This window comes from Triturus cristatus, chromosome 1_1 (assembly GCF_964204655.1).
Source record: "Triturus cristatus chromosome 1_1, aTriCri1.1, whole genome shotgun sequence".
Taxonomy (NCBI): domain Eukaryota; kingdom Metazoa; phylum Chordata; class Amphibia; order Caudata; family Salamandridae; genus Triturus; species Triturus cristatus.
Window position 1 is genome coordinate 67434964 of NC_140579.1, and position 22591 is coordinate 67457554.

At 46.4% G+C, this 22591-nt stretch overlaps 1 protein-coding gene across 2 annotated transcripts in view; it reads right to left on the minus strand.

Moving 5' to 3' along the window:
- The window catches only part of LOC146869431 (E3 ubiquitin-protein ligase TRIM39-like), a 56379-nt gene that overhangs the window by 27662 nt on the left and 6126 nt on the right, over nt 1–22591 (minus strand). The window contains exons 2-4 of one of the 2 annotated variants that reach the window (XM_085599834.1): nt 22451–22546; nt 12635–12865; nt 2114–2136 (exon numbers count right to left, since the gene is read on the minus strand). In XM_085599834.1, coding sequence (XP_085455960.1) covers nt 2114–2136; nt 12635–12865; nt 22451–22546 — 350 coding nt within the window. The remainder of the gene's footprint in view (nt 1–2113; nt 2137–12634; nt 12866–22450; nt 22547–22591) is intronic. The other variant, XM_085599835.1, reaches the window with a different exon arrangement.

The window sequence follows — 22591 nt, forward strand, 5'->3', positions numbered from 1 at the left end:
ATAGTTAAATGTTTGAATTAATTATAAAATGGTCATTTTTTTAATGTATGTATATATTTTATTTTTATATAATTTAAAACTGAAAATTAAATAAAGATAATAGTGATTAAATTATTTGAAAGTAAATATATGTATATGTATAAAATATGTTTGTGTGTTTATATATTTTTAATTTGTTTATTTCTTTATATTTAGTTAAAATGTATATTAAATGTAATTCATTTTGTTAAAAATTTTAATATTATAAATATTCAATATATTGTATTATTGTATTTTTAAAACAATATTTTTTTACATCTATATTTTTGACTTCGATATTTTTGTACTTACCTGTTAAGGTATTGAAGTCGATATATTTTTGGTTAATATATTTATTTCGATATATTGATCATCTATATTTTTAACATTGATATTCTGTCATTGATCCGTACCAATGCTCAGTCCTCATGGTTGCGTCCGGTATGAGGACTGACTACTCTTTTGGTATTATACTAACCGATCACCACCAGTCAGTCATAAAAGGCTTCTTGCTTATTTCCCACTCCACTAGGAAATTCACAAGACAAATATTCATACATTGGCCCTTTGCATTGTATTCCTCTACACTTGGAATCACTTCCCTCGTTTCACCTGGGTGACCAGTTTCCTTTCTAAACTGGTGTATTTTTATATGTTGTTACTTGAACTTCCCTTTCTACTACTCAGGAGACTTCGCTCTCCTTACGATGTACTAATTTTTACTTTTCCGCACAGTACTATATTTTCCTCAGCATGGTCGCATATACATACAATTGTATATATTTTAAATAGATTCCAACAAGATCTTCTCTGTATCTCTCGGACTACTTTTGGACATTGTCCTTACTACAAGGCGCTCAGGTATTCTATATTCTTATTAAATCTCACTAATGTTTATTCTATCCTTGCATGCAAAATGGAAAACTAAATACACACATTTCTTCGTATCTTAGAGAGCACAAGGCATGCAAAATGTAGTTTTTCACTTGTATTATAATATATACTGGCATTCCCTATGGCCCCCTTACTTGGGTTCTCATCTTTCGGTCAACATCACCTATCATGGGTACCGCTTTTTATGGCTTTGGGTGAGCTGACGCTTCAATGCATTTTTACACAATATCCTCATTGCGTTGTGACCGGCATATATAATTTCATGTCACTATTTTCCAATGCCTCATCACTGCTATATGAGGTTGACTCGTAAGAATTTTACGTAAAAGATTTCATGAGTGATGATGTTCCATACCAATGTATTTATTTTTTCTGCAGTCTTGACAAAGCCCAATGGACGAAACACGTGTCGGCTGCTAGTGCTCGTATAGACCAGATATTGGCAGTTCCTGCTTGTATATAAACCGAACATTGTGGAAACTACAAATGGAATAAAATAACGTCACGAAAAAGAACAAAAACTTTGATGGTCTTCATATTAGGACTACTTTCTTTATTAAATGGACTTTCTATGTGTGCTCTAGTACTTATTATTTTGTAAATTTTTTGCCAAGGACATTGTCCTAAGCAGGTGCACACCCTAGGTGGCGGGGTGTCTGCCGTACCATGGTAGCTCCTCTACCCCACATGAAGATATATGTGTATGATCCAACATCCCTAACAATAGTGCTGAAAATTGGATCTGCAATTGTCGTGAGCGTAGCCACCATTTGTGTCTGTATAGTTAGGAAAGTATGACTTAGTTTTTGCCCAACTTTAAATTGAGGAAAACCTGGGGGACTTTTCTAGAATGGGCTTGCCTTGTCTGTATGTTCAGGGAACTTTTCTTAGGAATTCAGTTAAGCTTTAAAGATACAAATATGTTTTGTGAGGACAGCAACTCATTTCTGTGGCAATTACTTCAAGACTCAAAAGAGTTTGCTGAAAATTTGCAGAGATTTATGAAAATTTAAGAGAGCTTCCTGATGACCCAGGGAAGGTTTCTGAGGACTTAAAGATTTTTTTTTGAGAATGCAAAGTGATTTTATGAGGATCTGAAAGTTTCCTAACACTTTGTGTGAGCTCATTAGTGGCATTTACACACTGCAGCAGTGAGACCTGCTCCTTACACACTGACAGGAGGATAATAAATCAGCCTTACCTGCTTAGGGTGCTTCTAACATCCTGCAAAACAGAGAGACAAACAAAGTGAATTCAGTTTCCATAGGAGATGTTAAAGATATGGCAGTATTTTTAGGAGTGAAACATTTAACTATGTATGGTTAGAAAACAGTGACTGGGGTCACATGACACAGCACATTCTGGGGTATCGCATGACTAAGCACAAAATGTGATGCTCTGAATGAGGTCACAAGATATAACAGAAACTGATATTTAGAATGGTAATGACATAGCACAGTGCCATTCTGAATGGAGTCACAAAACACAGCACATTCTGATATTCTGAATGAGGTCACTTGGCACATTGTATGATGTTCTCAACAGGGTCACATGCATTGACATCATTTAGGGATTGCCAGGGGTCGCAGCTGTGACTCCTGGCTTGCCCCTTGTGACCCCTGGCACTGCTTGTGCGACCTCTGGCTTCAGAGGAAGCAAAATGAGGACCAAGAACACAGAGGAAGCTCGCCCTTATGGGAGCCGTGCTCCACCTTTGTTTTCAGCCAATTTTATATTACACTAATAGTGAATGATAGATTATTATTCACTGTTAGTGTAATAAAAAGTGGGGCACGAGGATCTAGAATGAGAACTTCTGTGGCAGATGTCTTAAATAAAAAAATGCTTCTAAATGTATGTTGGCTTTGTGAGAGTGTTTATACGTGTGAGCATGAGTGTGTGTAAGTAAAAGTGAGTGTCAGTGACAGGTAGTGTGAGAGAGCCACTAAAAGGGAGTGAGAATAAGTGAGAATGAGTGGCAGTGAGCGTGAGTGAGTCAGAATGAGCGACAATTATAGTGAGTGCACCAGTGAAAAAGTATGAGTGAGTAAGACTTAGAGTGAGTGTGAATGAGGGAGAGAGAATGAGTGATACAGAGTGTGTGAGAATGATGGAGTTAGAGCAAGTGAGTATGAGTAAGTATGTCGGAGTAAGAGTACGAATGAGTGAGAGTGAGGTAGACTAGGTGAGAATGAATGATTGAATGTGGTTGAGTAAATGTGAGTGAGAATATGATGCAAGGCTTATAGAGGGACCTATGGAAAAATTCTACTGCTGGAATACTGGAGGCAATTGTAGGCATGGACAGGCCCCTGAGAAAACCACTGCTACTGGCACACTGGAGGCAGCTGTTGGCAGGCAGCTGTGAAAACCAATGCTACTGGCACACTGGAGAAATTGTTGGCATAGGGGGTAACTGTGGCAAAATACTGGCCTAGCTCATTAGAAATGCTTCTTGGCATGGAAAACCATGACATACGGAAGCAACAATCACAAAATTCTAGCCCTGGTGTACTAGATGTAAATCCACCAATCAGCGGTTTCTCTATGGGGGCGATGCCCCCCTGTATTTGCTGCCCCCCTGGACCCTAATATGCATTTAGATAGTTTATAGTTTCGGCCGTAGTGCTTATATTACAGCTACGGGCCGGCTGCACATTGCAAGCAGCAGACTTTCAATTTATGAGTAGGCGGGGCATCATTAAAGACAGCACCGGAAGAGTGTCTGGGTCTAAAGATGTGCAAGTGCGCATGTCGGGTTGGACAGGTGTCTTCCTATGACCAACCCGACATGCACACGTAAGGCCTCTCCTACCTGCACAAGGTTAGTGAGCCAGGGATCACATCTGCAGCCTCCCCGGTCTCCTAAGGAGCACTGACTTTGCCTGCTCCAGCCAATCCCAACGCTGCTCTTATGCTGTGAAGCAGCTTCTGGATTGGCTCAAGAGGAGAAGAGTAGGCCTAGTCTTGGAGGCAGCAGGTTTGGCTTTACAGAAGGACATGGCCAATCACAGTATGCCTTTATTATGAAGCCACGCAGTGATGGGTCATTTTCTATCCCTTGCTGCCTTCCTTTCAGTCGCTCTACTATTCCTGCGTCATCATCATGCGCAGCTCAGGGAGTAGCAAAGACGAGGGCGAGAAGCGCTGCGAGTAAGTAACAGTTATGGTAAAAAAATATTTTACAGGATTAATCTTTTCTTAAGATGTTTTACAAGACAGAAATTAACCTGGTAAACAGATATAAGAGATACCTGAGAAGATGTTCAGAATATGGTAAAAAACATCATGAAAACGGACCATGGAATTGAAGGGTGTAGAGAGATAAACAACAGAGGAGTGAAAAATAAAATCACAACGGGAAGCCAGATGAGTGAGGCACAAAAATATACATTTTCTGGTTCGTAAAATGTAAATTTCATCATTTAAGTGTAACCATGCTACCTCGGAGACGATCTAGGAAGGCCAGGCGGCACTAAAACGGTAATATAGTACGACTTCAGGATAGACTTCAGGATGATAAATGTTTAATAATAAGCAAGCGTCCTGTGGTTGTATGTTAGTTCATTACAGTACGACTTCAGGATGGTAAAATTTCAGAATAATAAGTGTCCCGTGGTCGTATGTTGGCTAATTTTTAAGGAAATTACTATCAAGAATTATGGGGGAGAAAATCCAGAAACATTTAAAGCAGAGGTCTGCAACCAGTCGATGGCGAGCTAGAGGTGGCTCGCCGACAACCTGTCAGTACCTCACAGCCTGACCCCACCTGTGTGTCCTGCCATTGCAATTTTGTTTATTTTTAGGCCTTTTTGGTCTCTTATCCATTCTTGCCCGCTGTCGCACACACCAACTGCTCCAATTGACTATTAAGCTTCGCTAGGGAGTGCTGGGGCAAAACGAGTGACGTCAGTCCCGCATGTGCGGTGTTAGACTGCCCACCGTAAGTGACTGGTGTGCTTCCAGTCCATGTTGGCCGCTTCCCATTGGCTGTTATACAAGGTGGGATGTTCTTACACTGCCTCTACCAGCCCTTGTGTGCTGCGGCTCTGTCTGCAGCGCTTGAATAATGTCACAAAAACATGACCCACCACCTACGAGACCTTAACTGGCTCCCCGTTGAGTGGAGAATCACCTTCAAGCTCCTCACCCACACCTACAAATCCTTCTACAACATCGGACCGAAATACCTCAATGAGAGAGTATCCTTCCACGTACCCAAAAGGAACCTCCGCTCCACCGACCTTGCCCTTGCAGAAGTCCCCACATCTGCAGAAACAGAGCAGGCGGGAGAACCTTCTCCTACATCGCAGCCAAGACCTAGAACGAGCTCCCGGTGAACATCAGACGTTCCCCGACCCTGCACACGTTCAGGAAGGACCTCAAGACCTGGATATTCGACTGATCCGGAGCTGCTCCCCCACCAGTTCCTTGAGACCCTCACGGATGAGTAGCACACTCTGTAAACCTCCTGACTGATTGATTGATAGGTTCGCTAGTGCGGCGCCTGTGAATTTAAAGCTTTCTCTCGAAACAGAAGCTGGCGGACCCCCTCCTTGATGGACTGGAACCTGCAACCCGACACCCCGACCCCCCAGTGTCTTGAGACCCTTACGGGTGAGTAGTCGCACTTAACAAACAAACACCCAGTCCACCAAGCCATTCTCTGGAAATGATATAGCTTGACACGCTTGCAGCCCCTCATCGTTGAATTCAGGTAACTAAAAGTCTAATGTAAACATTAATACACTTAAAAAAGCCCTTTTGCGTGCATGTTTGTGCTGGTGAGTTTCCGTCAGTGCAGTGTGACGTTCTCTTCAGAGTCAAGTGACATCATGGCGGGGTTCCTTTTCAGCACCCTGCAGCAGGACCTTCTGGGTGCTATCCAAAATGAATAACCAGCAGCACCCGTTAACTAATAGCTTTTATATGAGATGGCACCTGCACGACCCTGGAATCCGCCCCAGATCAATAGAGGCAGGTTCACAATTCCGGAGTGTGACACAATTATGGGACATAATGTGGCCTAACGGCTAGAGCGCTCAACCTCGAAGCTGGGGGACCGGGAGACTCGACAGGGATGCTCACAATCCAGTGATTCTGGACAAATCAGTCAATCTCCCCGTGAAATGAATGTGTTCGTCTGTAACGCAACTGATGCTCATGTAAAGACCTCCGATACCTTCGGGTCGAGTTTGCACTAAATAAAAAGAAAAGAAAAATTATATTGTTATCTCAGGAAAGGCCACTTAAATACTTGTTCTTTTGGCAGTGCAGGTTGACTGGTGGGAAGCGGGTGGTGCATGTTCACGACTCTGTGACCGGAGATAACTGGAAACGTGAGCATACAGTGTTGTTTCGGGTGTTCCTATACCATCCCTCTCGCAAGATCCCGTACGTTTTTTTATTTCCCAAGAAATGCGTGAATTCGGGGAATGGGTCACCTCTAAATTCACGTTCAATGTGTCAGGCTCATAATTTGGAGATAATAGCAAATATACAGCACAATAAAAAAATAAGCAAGAAACTTGAGCGTGCCCACCCCTGTCGCCCAACCTTTCTTGATTTCCTCTCTACTTAAGTGACCCCCATTAGTGCCCATCCAGCTCCAGCAACATCGTATGGCGGCGCTTGAATGCCCTTGGAGCACAATGGGCGTTGCACGCCTGATAGCTCCCCTAGCACACTAAGCTGCTTCGAGGAACAGAACAGAAGTACAAGGAGGTAGAGGGTACAGAGTCTGAATGTACAACAGAGGGTCATGAGTGAGTAAATATACTTTACATAGTTTACATAGCTCCCAGAGGCGCAACTAGAGTCAAAATCAGCAGAGTGTAGCTGCTGGGGCTCTAAGAAAGGGTGAAAGAACAACAAAGCCTTGTTAAGTGAATTGTCTTTTTAAAGACCTGTGAAGTACTGAGTGCGGCCGCAGTAAGACCGACGGCAGAACACAACAGCTCCTCTCCCCCCACGAGAGCCATGCAGGGGGCCTGGTGTTGCTCTGGCCCTTGGGCCATTCACACTTTGGCTCCCCATGTGCCGGACCAGCCCAGAAGCAGTGTTTTCCGCTGACACCTCCGCGATATTGTTGCTGCCACCACGAGGCTCTAGCCCCCACCTTCTGGAAGCTCTCTCACACTCAAGCAGTTGGCATTTCTTCTCATAAGAGGTGTCCCTTTTATGAGAAGCAGAGGACCCTACAGAAGTGCCAGAATGATTAGATTACAGGGAAGGAGACCCTTGATCTTCTGGGTAAACGTTTAACTCTTCCAGGGGGGTAAAGAGAGGGCCACTGAGGCCTTCTCCCTCACCTTCAGGAACAGTTGGATTGTCCATGTTAGAATCATTTTGATCCTCCTGGCCGGCATCAGAGTCTGGGTCATACTAGTGTTCACTACTTGGCCTTTCCTCTTCTGCTGCCCCACCCATCCTGCCGGCCTCATCAGACCCTGGGGTCTTTCTAAGGTCATCTAAAAGCAAAGCCTCTATGAGGCGTTGGGTGTTTGCACTTTTCCCTGTCTTCAATTTCCTAGAAGTACACATCGCTCTCAATTCTTGGGATGGGAGATGGTCATATCTAGTTGGTAGGGGCCTACTGGCTTCTGCCCTTGAAGACAGAACTAGTGTGGTGTGGTGTGTGCACCTACCTACTCTAGTGGGGCCTACTAAACTCTCTTGAGCTGTAGAAAGGGTGTGCTAAGCATTTGACACACAACTCTAAGTTCAGTAGAACTTACTATATTCTAGACTTGATTCATATGTACCTATAGTACCTATAGTGGTTTTCAATTAGTCACTCAAAGAGATTATCTGGTAAAGCAATAGCAAGCTTGAATCCAACCGCTGCGCTACAATGTGAGAAGTTGGCCTGGTATATGCTGTCCACTAGTTATAGTGGGTACCTTGCACCAGTCCAAACAACCCTTATTGATGATAGGTTTAAAGACAACCTTTATTTAAAGCTATCCTAGTGGTAGCTATGGAGAGCAGCCTTCAGGCTAAGTCTTGAAGCAGTGTAAAGCAGCTTGGTTTACCAGATTATAACCTCTTGAATGACCAAATGAAAGGAGAACCCCACAAGGTATATATGTAAAATATATTTATTTATTACTAAACACTCTCTACTAACCTCTATATGAGATTAGAGAGCAAGGCACACAATATTACAGTTCTAAAACTATAGTAAATAGCACAATAGATAATGGGCTCCGGGGGAGGGACCAAACCATATATTAAGAAAGTGGTATAAGAACAACGACTTGACTAGACACAGTGCCTAGAGCACTTAGAATCGCTGGGACCCCAAAGAACCACCAAAGGTAGTGACATAGGGGGCCCAGGGGGGACGTGTGCAGTGTGAGAACACAGTCGCGAGCGCCGTAGGATTCTATGAGGAAAGTCGCGGTTGGAATTTTAAATTTTAAGGACACTTAGGAGAGGTCTTTAAGCAAACCCATTTGGACTTAGGGGGTTCTAGGGCCAACACCCACGGGAGCACCGAAGTACTCGAGATACCTCACCCAGGGAAGCCGGGTGCATAGGTATCAAATGGAGTCGGGATCCGTTGATTTCAATGGTGATGTGCTACAAAGTGCAGCTGCCGGGAAGAGGAGAAGTGTCCGGTGTGATCCAAGCCTGGATCAGAGATGTGAAGAACCTGAAAGCAGAGGGGACAGAGTCTGGGTCACTAACCAGTGACCAAGGGCATGATAGACGAATGCCCACTGATGTCGGGTATTTCAAGAGTGAAGAGGTGAAGCTTGACTCTGCAGCCACGGAGACCAGGAGATGTCGACGATGACCAGAGTCCAGAGGTGAGCTGTCCCACGAAGGATGTCGAGTGCTGGGGGGGGTCAGTGTCCGGATTGAACACCAACAAGCCTTGGCAACTGCAGCCCACGAGGTCAGAGGAAAGATGCTTCGGTGAGGACAAGCAAGGTACAGGGGACTCCCCAAGCGATGTAGAGTCAGGGCACGTCTGGAGCAACCAGGTAAGCCCAATTAAACTTAGTGTTGCCTTCACAGGGACCCACCAGTCGACGGACCAGGGATCGTGAAGGGACCTCGAGAGGAATCACACAATACCAGCCCACGGGACACTCGGTGAGTCTAGGCCAGTAATCTTCGGTGGAAACACTGCTCGGGCGTGGACTACAAGTAGTCCAAAGCACAGCCTCAGGGATCGCCAAAACGCATATGCTGCTGCAAATGGTCGCGGTGCCCAGGGGTTCGGGTTGCACGGTCTCCACGAGGGATACAGGCCTCAGACTTCCTGAGCACATAGATCGACCTCAGAGACCACGGGAACCCACCTCCTGTGTTGCAAAATTCTTCAGAGTCCTCAGGAGCTTTGGAGATGCAAATCGTACAGATGCGTCTTTGGTGCCTGCCAAGTAGGGGAGTAACTCCTTTCCTCCAAGGGAGATTCTTCAGTCATCCAACGTCGTGTAGATAGTTGAAGTTCTGGGATCCTGTAGGAGAGTTTCTTCCAGGTAAATCTAAAGTCCTGTAGTGAGGGGTTCCTACTTTATACCCAAGGAAGGGGCGGGATAAACTCTGGGGACCCACCTATGGGAGGGTCAGGAAAGAGGGGGGGCTACACCCATTTCCTTTGTCCAGTTTCGTGTCAGAGCAGGGGCTGGTAGCCCCTGCAACCAGTTTGAGCTGGACTATGCACAGGTACACCAAATGTGCCCCCAGTGCAGACTTCAAAGCAGCCCTAATACACTAAAGCCTGTCTGGGAGGTGGTCCCACCTGCCTGTGACAGGAAACCTATTGTCCAGGCCTCCCCTGCCGGAGTTTCGTCCAGCATCAGGAGAGCAGACTCTTGTCTGTGGCTGCAGCATCCATTTTGTGACGCCAGGGTTCTGTTAAGCTGGTACCGGGTATACCGGTGGTGCCATGTTTCTCCCTCTAGTAGGGTGGAATCATACCTCCCACACCAGTTACTGGTGTGGAAGTATGATTCTAAGGTGTTTGACTCCAAACATGACATGTTTCCATGCAGCCATTCCAAAGTAAGCATTTACCGTGAGGTTATAATGCACATAAGAGTATATGGTTTGGCTGCATCACAAACAACCCCGGAATAAAGATTCCGAAAGCTGCAGAGGGGCTCTGCTCATGCATGGGCACCCTCTCACATGAAACCAAGCACCCTGCCTTCAGGATTGTTAAGGCCTGCCATAGGGGTGACTGATAGGTTTACATGTGCAGTGATATGGGAAGATATAGGTAACCTATATCTCAGTAAGGGGTGCATACACCACCTTACACAGGCTGCTGTAGTAGACCTGTTGTGCCATTTTAAAAGGCTTCCCAGGGGTGGCATAATACATGCTGCAGCCCCTGGTAGGCCTCTGGGGTACCTATGCCCTGGGTACATAGTATACCATATACTAGGGACTCACAAGGGTACCACAGAATCCAATCTGGAGTGTATCTAAAGTACATGTAATCAATTTAAAGGGGAAAGCAGATAGGCTGGGGCCCAGAATAGCAGGATCCCAGCCAAACTAAGTCGAAAACCAGTAAAACACCAGGAAAGAAATGGGGGCAACCATGCAGTCAGATCCCACCTTCCTACATGATCAATTTTGTTTTACTTTTAAAAGTCTTTTAATTTCCTATCTTTGCACCTTCTGTCATCTCTTTGTAGTTAGTGTACACACTTTGCTTTTTGATTTATGCTTGTGCTTCTTTGTTTTGCTCAAACAGAAGTATCGCAGAAGTAAAACGAGTGAAATGTCTACCGTGCGCACATCAAAGGCCTAACTGCCTTTGCTGTTGTTACTTGCGGGAACGAGCGTAAGTCTCTCTACTATCTATTGACATGCCTGCCAACCAATGTGTCTCCCCGAACTTAATGGGGGTGACTCACGTTCCGAGCTGCTTCCTTCTCGGGCTTAAATTGCTAAATTGCAGTTTGGTTTGCAATGCTTTGGCTCCATCAAGTGGCCAAGTGGTGCAACTATGAAAATCAGTGACAGTCGGTTTCAACCGGGTCAGCTAATTTTCATCCGGTAGGGTACTGTCGGGCACAGTCGGTTTTAACCAATTTCTGTTCAGCCTAATAATACATCTCTTCAAAGCTGCATGAGGAATACATAACGGCCACAGGTGCAATGTCCCTGGCCCATGGTAATAATATCTATAATACGTATCTCCAAAGCTACATGAGTAATACATGACGGCCACAGGTGCAATGCCCCCGGACCACAGTAAAAATATTAATAATACGTCTCTCCGAAGCTGCATGAGTAATACATGACGGCCATAGGTGCGATGCCCCCGGCCCATGGTAATAATAATACGTCTCTCCAAAGCTACATGAGTAATACATGACAGCCATAGGTGCAACGCCCCCTGGCCCATGGTAATAATATTAATAATACGTCTCTCCGAGGCTGCATGAGTAATACATGATGGCCACAGGTGCAATGCCCCTGGCCCATGGTAATAATATTAATAATACGTCTCTCCTACGCTGCATGAGTAATACATGACAGCCATGGAATGCAATGCCCAAGGCCCATGGTAATGATATTAATAATACGTCTCTCCGAGGCTGCATGAGTAATATATGACGGCCATAGGTGCGATGTTTAAGGCCGTGGTAATAATATTAATAATATGTCTCTCCAAAGCTGCAGGATCTATCACTCAAATATCAGCTTTAAATATATTTTGGAAATCCATTTTTCCCCTAAACATCAGTTTATGAGTTCTGAAACTAAATACATATTCATCTCAAATACACATTTTAGAATTTTAGTACACATATTAATTCAATCAAAAACATCGAATCTAGTCGGCTGGGCTACACAAGAGAGCTACTTGCAGGTATCTGGAGAGATACCCGTATCTCACAAGCTACTCGTAGGAGAAGCCTGGTCTATTGAAATTATAAGTCAGTAGAGTTACTGAAGTAAGGGGTGGTAGCAAGCAGGGCACCACTATTATCAGATAAACCAAACACGTAGGACCCTTTGAGGTTCATCAACAGGTCATGGGCTCTCCGTCACCCTCGGAGGGATGCTCTCCGTCACCCTCAGAGGGATGCTCTATGTCACCCTCGGAGGGATGCTCTATGTCACCCTCGGAGGGATGCTCTCTGTCGCCCTACAAGGGATGCTCTATGTCGCCCTCGGAGGGATGCTCTATGTCACCCTCGGAGGGATGCTGTCCGTCACCTTCAGAGGGATGCTCTCTGCCGCCCTATGAGGGATGGTCCCTGACAAGCTACGAGGGATGCTCTCTGCCACCATCGGAGAGATGCTCTCTTTTGCTCTCAGACAGATGCTCTCTGTCACCCTCAGAGGGATGCTCCCTGTCACCCTTGAAGGTCTGCGTCACCCTGGAAGGGATGCTCTCTGTCACCCTTTGAGGGATGCTCTCTGTCACCCTGGGAGGGATGCTCCCTGTTACCCTCGGAGGGATGCTCTCTTCACCCTCGGAGGGATGCTCTCTTTTGCCCTCAGATGCTCTGTGTCACCCTAAAAGGGATGCCCTCTGTCACCCTTGGAAGGATGCTCTCTGTTCCCCTGAGAGGGATGATCTCTGTCACCCTACGAGGGATGCTCTCTGTTGCCTTATGAGGGATGCTCTCTGTCACCCTCCGAGGAATGCTCTCTGTCACCCTCAGTCATACATTTCATAATGTACACAAATTATGAATATTTCACTTCCTTCTTTTGTTTTATTTCCCAAACAGCATCTCACCTTCAGGAGTTCCCACGCTGGTGCCTCACACTTCTTTTCTATCTCTGTTATCACGGCATTGAGAGAGGTTATCTGATTGGACAGTTTGGTGATATTTGCATTTTCTACCATGGTAATTTTCTTCTCCATCTCCTTCAGTCTCCCGTGCAGTGTTTGCTCATTTTCGTTCAGGAGTTGCCGCAGTTTTTCAATCTCAGATTCAAGTTTTTTCTTCTCAGTTCTTAGCTTGTTCTGTCAGAAGCAAAGAAAAACTGGTTAGATATTATAAAGCTTCCGATAGGCTGTCCTGGAAGTGGGGGTCCAGGAGGAGAGTGGAGGGGTCGCTTATTGAGATTGTCATCACCTTGCACAAAAGGTTTGTCTGAGAGACCTTCAAAAAATGACATTTGAAAGCGAATTTAGATTTTTCACAGCCAATCTGTATTTTATTAAAGACACGGGGGCTAAGATTATGCAAATCTCCTTTATTGTCAGCTCACAGCAGCAACAATCGAAGAATATAGAACTTTAATAACATTCTAATAGGCTATAAAGTTCCCCTGCACGCAGTGTTCTCCCTATTTTGGCGCTGCGAACAAGATAGTTTCTAAGATCCATAATGTTGGACTTGGCCCTTTTTCCCTCATTTTTTTCGTTTTTGTAATGTTAAGGTGCAGGTGCTTACTTCGCCCAAGATGGCTGCCACAGACCCCTGCTACTGCAGGGTGGTCGTTTTTCATAGTAGCACCCTAGCTGCCAGGAGCTGGCTGGGACCCACAACAATGTTGCGATACCAGCCCGCCTTTTTGTCCCATAGTTAGAGTGGGGAAGCTCCTGGAAGAAGCTGGAACCTTCTAGAAGGGAGGTGGGGTTTTACTTTTGCCGCCTTGGCTAGAGGTCACCTGACCTAGGGCTACTTAAGAGTGGGAGGGAAGCTTTTGTGGTGAGTTGGCCATTGGGGTGAAGCAGAGCTGGAAGAATCCACCAGGAGTGTAGGCGGTAGGGCCTAGCCAGGGACTTATGCCTCTGAGAGTGACAGGATTTAGGTACTGCCTCTTAAGTGAGTGAGGTGCCCTGTGAATCCCACTGATCTTGCCCAGTAGTAGGAGGACCCAGAGACTCTCTGCCAGCCTGACTAGGAAGGACCTAGTCGCCCTCTCCATCCCTACCCCTGTAACAGAACCCCTTAAGGGCGCCAGATACATCTGCGCCAAAAGACTTCATCTGTCAACTGAGAACTGAAACCTAACTTTAAGAACTGAGACTGCATGACAAGAGCGAGCTGTAAGCCTTGAATGCCAGAGCTGAGACTGCGTGTCCAAGCTACCCTAGTGAACAAAATACTAAGCCGATTGCCAAGTCACCGGGGATCGACCAGGTACTAGCGCTGTGACCCCCGCGCTCCCTGCCCTGGTCTGGGACCCCCGGCAGCGTGCTCCGCTGAGCACCATATCCCCATCCTTAATTTGAGCGCCCCCCCCCCCCTGCGACGACGAAGCCAGCTCGCTCACCGCCGTGGCCTGGAGGCCTGGGAGAGTGCTCTGCTGTGTCGCGAGGCCCAGGCGAAGTCCGGGGCCCCGTCGCTGCCGTCGCAGCCGTGTGAGGAGAAGCGCAAGGTCGGGGCCGAGTTCCCCCAACGTCGTGAGGACGGACGCCTGCTGACGCCGAGACGGAGGTAAGCCCAGAGGCCGAGATCCCCCCTGGTGCGCCCCCTGCTGGTCTGGAAACCACACCGCACTTAGCCCGGGTTGTCCCCTCCGTGGGAATCCCCTCCCCTGCCTGCGCGACGGAGAGACCCCGCCGAGGGATCCTGTCCGTGTCCCCCCTCCTGTGTTACTGAGCGCGGTGCTCTGTGAACTGCACCGGAGCATAGGGACTCGCTCCTCAAGTCCAGTAATCTTCCCCGCTGGAAGCCGTTCAAAGTACTGACAGACATTGCTCTCGTGTGGCGCTTCACGCCACCGACTCTGCTTCCTCAGCCGGAGGGACCGGGACGGCGAGTAACCCCATGTGGTATATGCACTGCTCGAAAGTAACTATATGCCAAGGAATGCGAGTAGCGCATTGTGTTATATGCTCTGCTCGAAAGTAATTACATGCCAAGGAATGCGAGTAGCGCATTGTGTTATATGCTCTGCTCGAAAGTAATTACATGCCAAGGAATGCGAGTAGCGCATTGTGTTATATGCTCTGCTCGAAAGTAACTATATGCCAAGGAATGCGAGTAGCGCATTGTGTTATATGCTCTGCTCGAAAGTAATTACATGCCAAGGAATGCGAGTAGCGCATTGTGTTATATGCTCTGCTCGAAAGTAGTTACATGCCCAGGAATGCGAGTAGCGCACTGTGTTACATGCTCTGCTCAAAGGTAATGACATGCAACTGATTACGAGTCACGCGATGTATTAAATGGTCTACGCAAACGTATCCACATGCAACTGATTGCGCGTAGCGCTATGTTCATATGCCTTGCTTCACAGTACTAGGGGCCCTTGATCACGAGGAGCGCTCAGTTCTACAGGCGCCATGTTAGTGAACCCAATGTGCCCCCTTTCAAGTACGGAGGTAGTAGGAATTTCGACCCGACGCTGTAAGAGAGGGGAAGTTAAATATAAGAAAACAACCACCCTCCTTCCTAGGGTTAGGAAAAGACATTGGGACACATGGGAAGTTACATGTTGGACTTGGCCCCTTTTGCATGGTCATCCCTAAACTTTTTGCCTTCCTCCTGTATTTTTCCTGACCTGTTGTTGGCTATTTTATGACTCTGGGCACCTTACCACTGCTGATCAGTGCTAAGGTGCATATGCTCTCCCTATGGTAAAGTGTATACATTGATTGGTGTCCATGATTGGCTTATTTGGTTTACTATCAGCCCCTAGTAAAGTGCACCAGGAGTGCCAGGGCTTGTAAATACAAATGCTGCTGGTGGGCTTGCAGCACTGGTTGTGCCACCCACAGAAGCGGCCTAGTAAAATGTGTCTAAGGTCTGCCACTGCAGAACCTGCGTGCAGTCTGGTACTGTCGCACTGACTGCGCAAGTGCACCCACTTGCCAGTCCCTAAACCTTCCCTTAACTACATATTAGTCACCCCTCTGGTAGGCCCAAGGGCAGGGTGCATTGTAGGCATAAGGTAGGACATGCCCTGATGTGTGTGGCATGTCTTAATAGTGAATTACAGCCATTTTCGTTTTTCACTATTGAAGGCTACCTGCTCTCCATAGGCCAGAATGGGCTGCTGGAATTACTACACGCTGTAATCCCAGCGGACTCAGAGAGCATGGTAGAAAGTCAAGTTTAGTATGCCTGAACTCAGAATAATAAAATACTTCTTTTAGTAAAGTTTATTTTAATATCCTGTGTTTGTAAATACTACTTTTAGAAAGTTAGTATTTACTTGTCTGGCCATTTCAGTCCGCCTCTGCGTTGTGTTTGTGTTCTGCCTAGTTACAGTGGGGAGCAGGGCTGGGGAATTCCAGGAGACAGGCTGGCTGCCAGGTGGTGGGTAGAGAGATTACACCAGGATAGGTGGGAGGAGTACACCTTGACTCTGAATAGACCTGTGCTCTGCCACCACAATGCCGGCTCCGCCCCCTGTGGAGCGACTGATGTCTCTGCCCTGCTGCTGAAAGGAAAGAGCAGAGTCACCACAACAAAGTGCTCCAAAATCGGACTGAGCCAGGCCCAGGCCCCCTGGCGACAAAGAACAAAAGAAACTTGGTATAAGAGAAGGAGCCCTGCTCCTAAGAAATCAGATCCTGTTTGCGCCAAGAAGAAACTCTGCCTGAAGAGGAGGACCTGGGAAGCTGCATGGAGGAGTACTGTCTCTAAGCCTGAGAGACTGGCCTGTGGTGGGTGCCTTGCTGCTGGAAGGAGAGGAAGAAAAGAATGAAGAAAATACTTTTATTCAACTTGTGCTTTTAAACAATCTCCAAGGGCTTGCTGGTGAACTTGCCCCCTGAACTGCGCCCCAGGAACAGAGGCGCTACCCTCCCCTGGAAAAAGGGGAAGCTGCTGTGGGTAGATCTGCAACGCTGACCCCTGAGAACCTGTGTGACCCATCTCGCTGAGCAACGCGACTCCTGAATCGATTGTGCTGCTGTGAGCACCGTAAAGGCCTGCCCCGTCTGGCCTGAGCAAAGTAAACAACTGCCCCCTCAAGCCGGAGCTCGCAACGTAAGGAAGAGACTGAGCCGGCTCCAAGCGCCGATCCTCTGCGACCCCTGGACGTGGAGAGCATTGTAAGGACCTGCGACGCACGGTTCATCCCCTGAGTGAAGCCGACAGCGCGACGTGCTGAAGAATCACCCCCGAGCTGCCCCTCCTGCTTCTGACCTCGTTGTGTGCCTGGGAACGTCCTGAAGCGCCCCACGAAGCATCGCCGCCCACTGACCACGAGGGATGACAACGCGACGTGGGACACCCCTCTCTGGACTCCTGAGGCCGCCACGAACATTTCCCCCAAAGAACAAAGGTATTGTGAGCCGCGTGCCTTGGTACGACCCGTACGTTGCTTTGTTCGGGCCGTACTGGCGATGTCGTCCCGCTACGCTGTTCACGCGTGAAGCGTGAGCTTTGGCACCCTTCGTATCAGCTGTGCGAGGAGACCCGTCGAAGGTACGGTCCGTACCGCATTGAATATATAGAACGTTGCTCATGCGGGAAGCGTGAGGTTTAGCAAGAGGCGTACCGGACGTGTACGACGCGTACCTACGAGGGTACGGTCCATACGGCTCAAGTCCAGCGTACGCGTGCTCACGCGAGAAGCGTGAGAAATGGCAAGACATGTTCAAAACCTCGTATGAAACGTACTGAAAGCGCTACGAAGCGCACAGATACCCAAAGAAGCCTATTTTAAGTGGAAAATTGCCATTATAAGAACTGTGGACTGCCTAAAAAGTAATGCAAGTAACTGGAACCTTATTTAAGTGAAGATCTGTATTTTTGAAAGCCTGCTTAAAGAAATCTTTTATATAAAGAACTTTATTTTTACATAAATACAGCCTTGTGTCTCTGTGTGGTGGGTTGGTGGTTATTGTGTGGGACATCTTGAATGCTTAACCTAATGCCCTCTGGAATCTAGCCTGACTGATCGCGCTACGTTACCTAGAGGGTGAGCAGGGGTTATTTTTAAAGAGGTAATCCTACGCCCTGACTTAGAGGAAAGGGTCCCTGCTTGTCGCAAGTGCATACCTGCGCCAACCAGAGACCCCGGATTCTAACATTACAACATAACCTGGTTGAACGTGTTAGCACCAGGGTAGGAGGGGGATATTATTCCTATTTTCTATAGGGGAGGGTGGGATATCTCAAGGTAAAATAACACAGTAAGGCGCCGATTATGATGCGACCTGTAAAAGATCCGACCTTAGGTCGGAGCCTTTAGGCCCACATCGTAATGGGACGGTCAGTTTACTTTTCGACCGCCTAATTAAGATGAGATATAAGATATAGGCGGTTAGAAAGTAAACCTGTAATCTCAAGGGCCAGTCTGACCGACATGGAAACCATGTCCAACGCATGTTTGGGGGCCATCTGGATGGAGGCCGAGGGGGGACCTATGGTGCTCCCCTGTTGATCCCTGCACCTGCATTGTGCAGGGATGAACCGCACCTCCCATTTCACTATGGGAGCATGCATTACGGCCTGCTTACAGCCGGAATGCATGCTCCCATAGTGGAATATAGGTATGAGATAGAACAGTGTTCCGTCGCATCCTAATGAGGAAGTCGGGACCGCCGACATCAAAATCAGTCCTAAGTATTAGTATTATAAAGGCTGTACTTATCTTGTGAGCAGAAGCAACAACGAAAAGGGAGAACACTGCATGCGGTGGTTCTTTATAGATAATTAAAATGTTTTTGAAGTTCTATATTCTTCAATTGTTGCTGCTGTGAGCTGGCAATAAGGATTTGCATAATGTAAGCATATGGGTCATGCCACAAAATCTAACTCAATCAGTTTCAAAGCTTTAGAGCTTTAGTTGCAACTACCAATGATGACCAATTGCTGAAAACTCGACCCTGCGGTTGCAACTTTTATTTAGAGCATCTGTGTGCAACCGTCCTTGAAGCCCACACTGTCAAAGACAAGTGGCGTGATGGAGACCTGACAAACTGATTTACGCTATCAGTCCTTGGCTCAAATGAGGCTGCCCTACAGCTCCGTACAATGAAATCCTGTGCTATAGGAACGGGTACTCCGAGCACGCCACCACCAAGTACGTATAGTAGGGCAGAGAAATGTGCAGTCTGAAGAATATAGTTTTTGCCTTGGTGAACTCTTTGAGGCAAAAGTCACTGAACTGAAGTACACAGTAGTCAGTGTGGTAACCCAGAGTCTGTGCTTGATAAATACCTATGCTCATATGACATACAGGGGACTATAGTATCTAGAACTCTTACAGAGGGTAGAGGCTAACAGAGGTCCGCTGCGCTATTCTGGGGATCATACAGTGCAAACGTGTAATTGTACCTTTATTGAACTGGGTGGTATTTTTTTGTTGTGACCTTAAAATATTTTTTTCTTACTAAAAATAAGTACTGGGCTAGACATAACATTATTGTGTCTGTTGATTGACTGTTGGGTTCTGAGTGCTTGCCGCGCCCTCTACCTCCATCAGAAGCCTTTGACTAGTCGACCCAGCTATCCTGGGAGTCAAGTGCAGAAAGAGATGTCCGTGGTCTGTTTCATAGCCACTGTAGGACAGACCTCAGGACACCAGAGGCAAACACCCTCAACCAACAAGATCATCAGCCCCTCTCTGACCTGCGTCTCTCCTGCCCCTGATCATGGTCGGGCCGTGCTCGAACCCTGAGCCTCGTGCGCAGGGCTAGGATCTGGTGCACAGTGTTGTAGAGCAATGAACGGGCACTCAGCTGTCAATACTACCAGGGGTTATAGCGGCAAGTGAGGTAACAACCACTACAGAATGAAGAGTGTACATTTGGAGGAACACTTCATGAAAACTTTGGGAGGGTTTATCAGATACCATGAAAGGTTTATGGCAATGACACCCTTGTTAACTTCATCACTACAGATACCCCCTGTTGAATAAGTAAATATCACAACCAATGGTAGTGTCAGAGTGGTAATAAATGTGCACCACTGCTGAAGGGGCTTCCACGTTACAGGCCTGCCCCTTCTCCCATCCTGATGCAGGCTAGGTGCACCAGTTATCCTGGGACATTCCAGTCAGCTGTGGCCTATCCCTGTAAGAAATATCTAATGAAGGCATAAAAACTGACACGTCAAACTAAGGCCGATTAATAAGACTGTTGCAGGAAAATCTTGTAATGGGGATTTAGAGAACAGAGAATGTCCAAGGTCAGAGGCTGAAGCTGAGCTGTGCCCATTTCATTTCTAAAATTAGAAATGCATATGTCCTGAAGAAGGGAAGGTAAATATACCGAAACGTGCTAAGTTTAGAGGGCATTTGGGTAGATGAACTATTTTAGGGTTAAAACTCATGTTCGCTTTATTACTTCGGTGAACTGTGTGGGATGTTCTCTGATTGTTGATGTATATACGATACCATAGCATGATTATATTGATAAAACCTTTGTTTAGCAAGGGGCTTAAACCAGGATTGCTTAGCCTGATGGATGTATAGATCACTACCAATCCACGCTTACACAACCCACAGAGGTACACACTCATACAGAAGCACACATTAATTTGCAGACACACACAAACCTTGTACAAACTCACAGGTGGATATCTTCAGGCCATGCATGCACAGACTCACAGAGGCACACGTCTATGCATATATATACTCACACACAGATGCATATATATTCTCACAGATGTATAACTCCAGATCCATGTATACACACACCCAGAGGTACACACTCATACAGATGCACACATTAATATGCACACTCACACACAAACCTTGTAAAGACTCACAGGTGGATATCTTCAGGCCATGCATGCACAGACTCATAAAGGCACGCACCCATGTATATATATACTCACACACAAACCTTGTAAAGACTCACAGGTGGATATCTTCAGGCCATGCATGCACAGACTCACAGAGGCACGCACCTATGCATATATATACTCACACACAAACCTTGTACAAACTCACAGGTGGATATCTTCAGGCCATGCTTGCACAGACCCATAAAGGTATGCACCCATGCATATATATACTCACACACAAACCTTGTACACACTCACAGGTGGATATCTTCAGGCCATGCATGCACAAACTCATAAAGGCATGCACACATGCATACATATATTCACACACAAACCTTGTACAAACTCACAGGTGGATATCTTCAGGCCATGCATGCACAGAGTCATAAAGGCATGCACCCATGCATATATATACTCACACACAAACCTTGTACAAACTCACAGGTGGATATCTTCAGGCCATGCATGCACAGACTCATAAAGGCACACGCCCATGCATATATATACTCACACACAAACCTTGTACAAACTCACAGGTGGATATCTTCAGGCCATGCATGCACTGACTCATAAAGGCACGCACCCATGCATATATATACTCAAACACAAACCTTGTACACACTCACAGGTGGATATCTTCAGGCCATGCATGCACAAACTCATAAAGGCATGCACCCATGCATACATATATTCACACACAAACCTTGTACAAACTCACAGGTGGATATCTTCAGGCCATGCATGCACAGACTCACACACCCATGCATATATACTCACACACAGATGCTTATATATTCTCACAGATGTATAACTTCAGATCCATGTATACACACACCCAGAGGTACACACTCATGCAGATGTACACATTAATGTGCACACTCACACACAAACCTTGTAAAGACTCACATATGGATATCTTGAAGCCATGCATGCAGAGACTCACAGAGGCACACATCCATGCATATATATACTCACACACAGATGCATATAAAGTCCCACAGATGTATAACTCCAGATCCATGCATACACACACCCAGAGGTACACACTCATACAGATGCACACATTAATGTGCACACACACACAAATCTTGTACAAATTCACAGGTGGATATCATCAGTCCATGCATGCAGACTCACACATCCATACATATATATACTCACGCACAGATGCATATACAATCTCACAGTTGTGTAACTCAAGACTAATTCATATATCAGACCTTGCGATACTCAAACCCATAGAGAGGCATCCACATACGCAAGTACAAACCCACAGCCAATAAATACAGACTAAAGCATACACAACCCTCAACCACACATGCACATAGACACGCACATGTATTTGCATACTCTGTGTCTCAAAACCTATATATGCATATACATACACACACAAGCCCTAATCCAAGCCCAAAAAACAGACAGATATAGAGATGCTCAGCATGCATGCACTCCCGCAGATAACTCCAGGGCCATCCATACTTGAACACATACTTAGACATGCACACCTAAGCGTGAACATGCAACCACAATATGCTCACACACACACACACCCATACACACACACACACGCACACACACACACACACTGCTACGTACTCACAGCCAGCTAATGCCACACCTGTTCACACATACTCTAACACACACTGTGTGAGTATGTAAGTACTACCTTAGGATCAGAAGAGTAATTCTTGATTTTATGTTTTTTTTAGGATGAGCCCGTGCTCGGTTTCAGGCCCAAATTTCAAGTGCAATGACTCCCGTCAGTATATTTATTTGGTGGGGACCATGACCCAGTTTGTAGGGTGACTCATCAGCCTCTGTGTGCTTGAACTCTCTTAGAGGTCACAAAAAAGACATGGGCATGGACATATACAGACAACAGAGACACAGCACTCACTGCAGCCGCTCACCCTCATGGTTTTATATTGTTCCTCTTCCTTGACTTTAGACTCCTGAATATTTTTTTCCTCTTTCTTCAGAAGACGCAGCCACTCTTGAAGTTTTACCTGCAGAGATGAGAGTGCAAGAAATAAGTGTAGATATATGGAGTG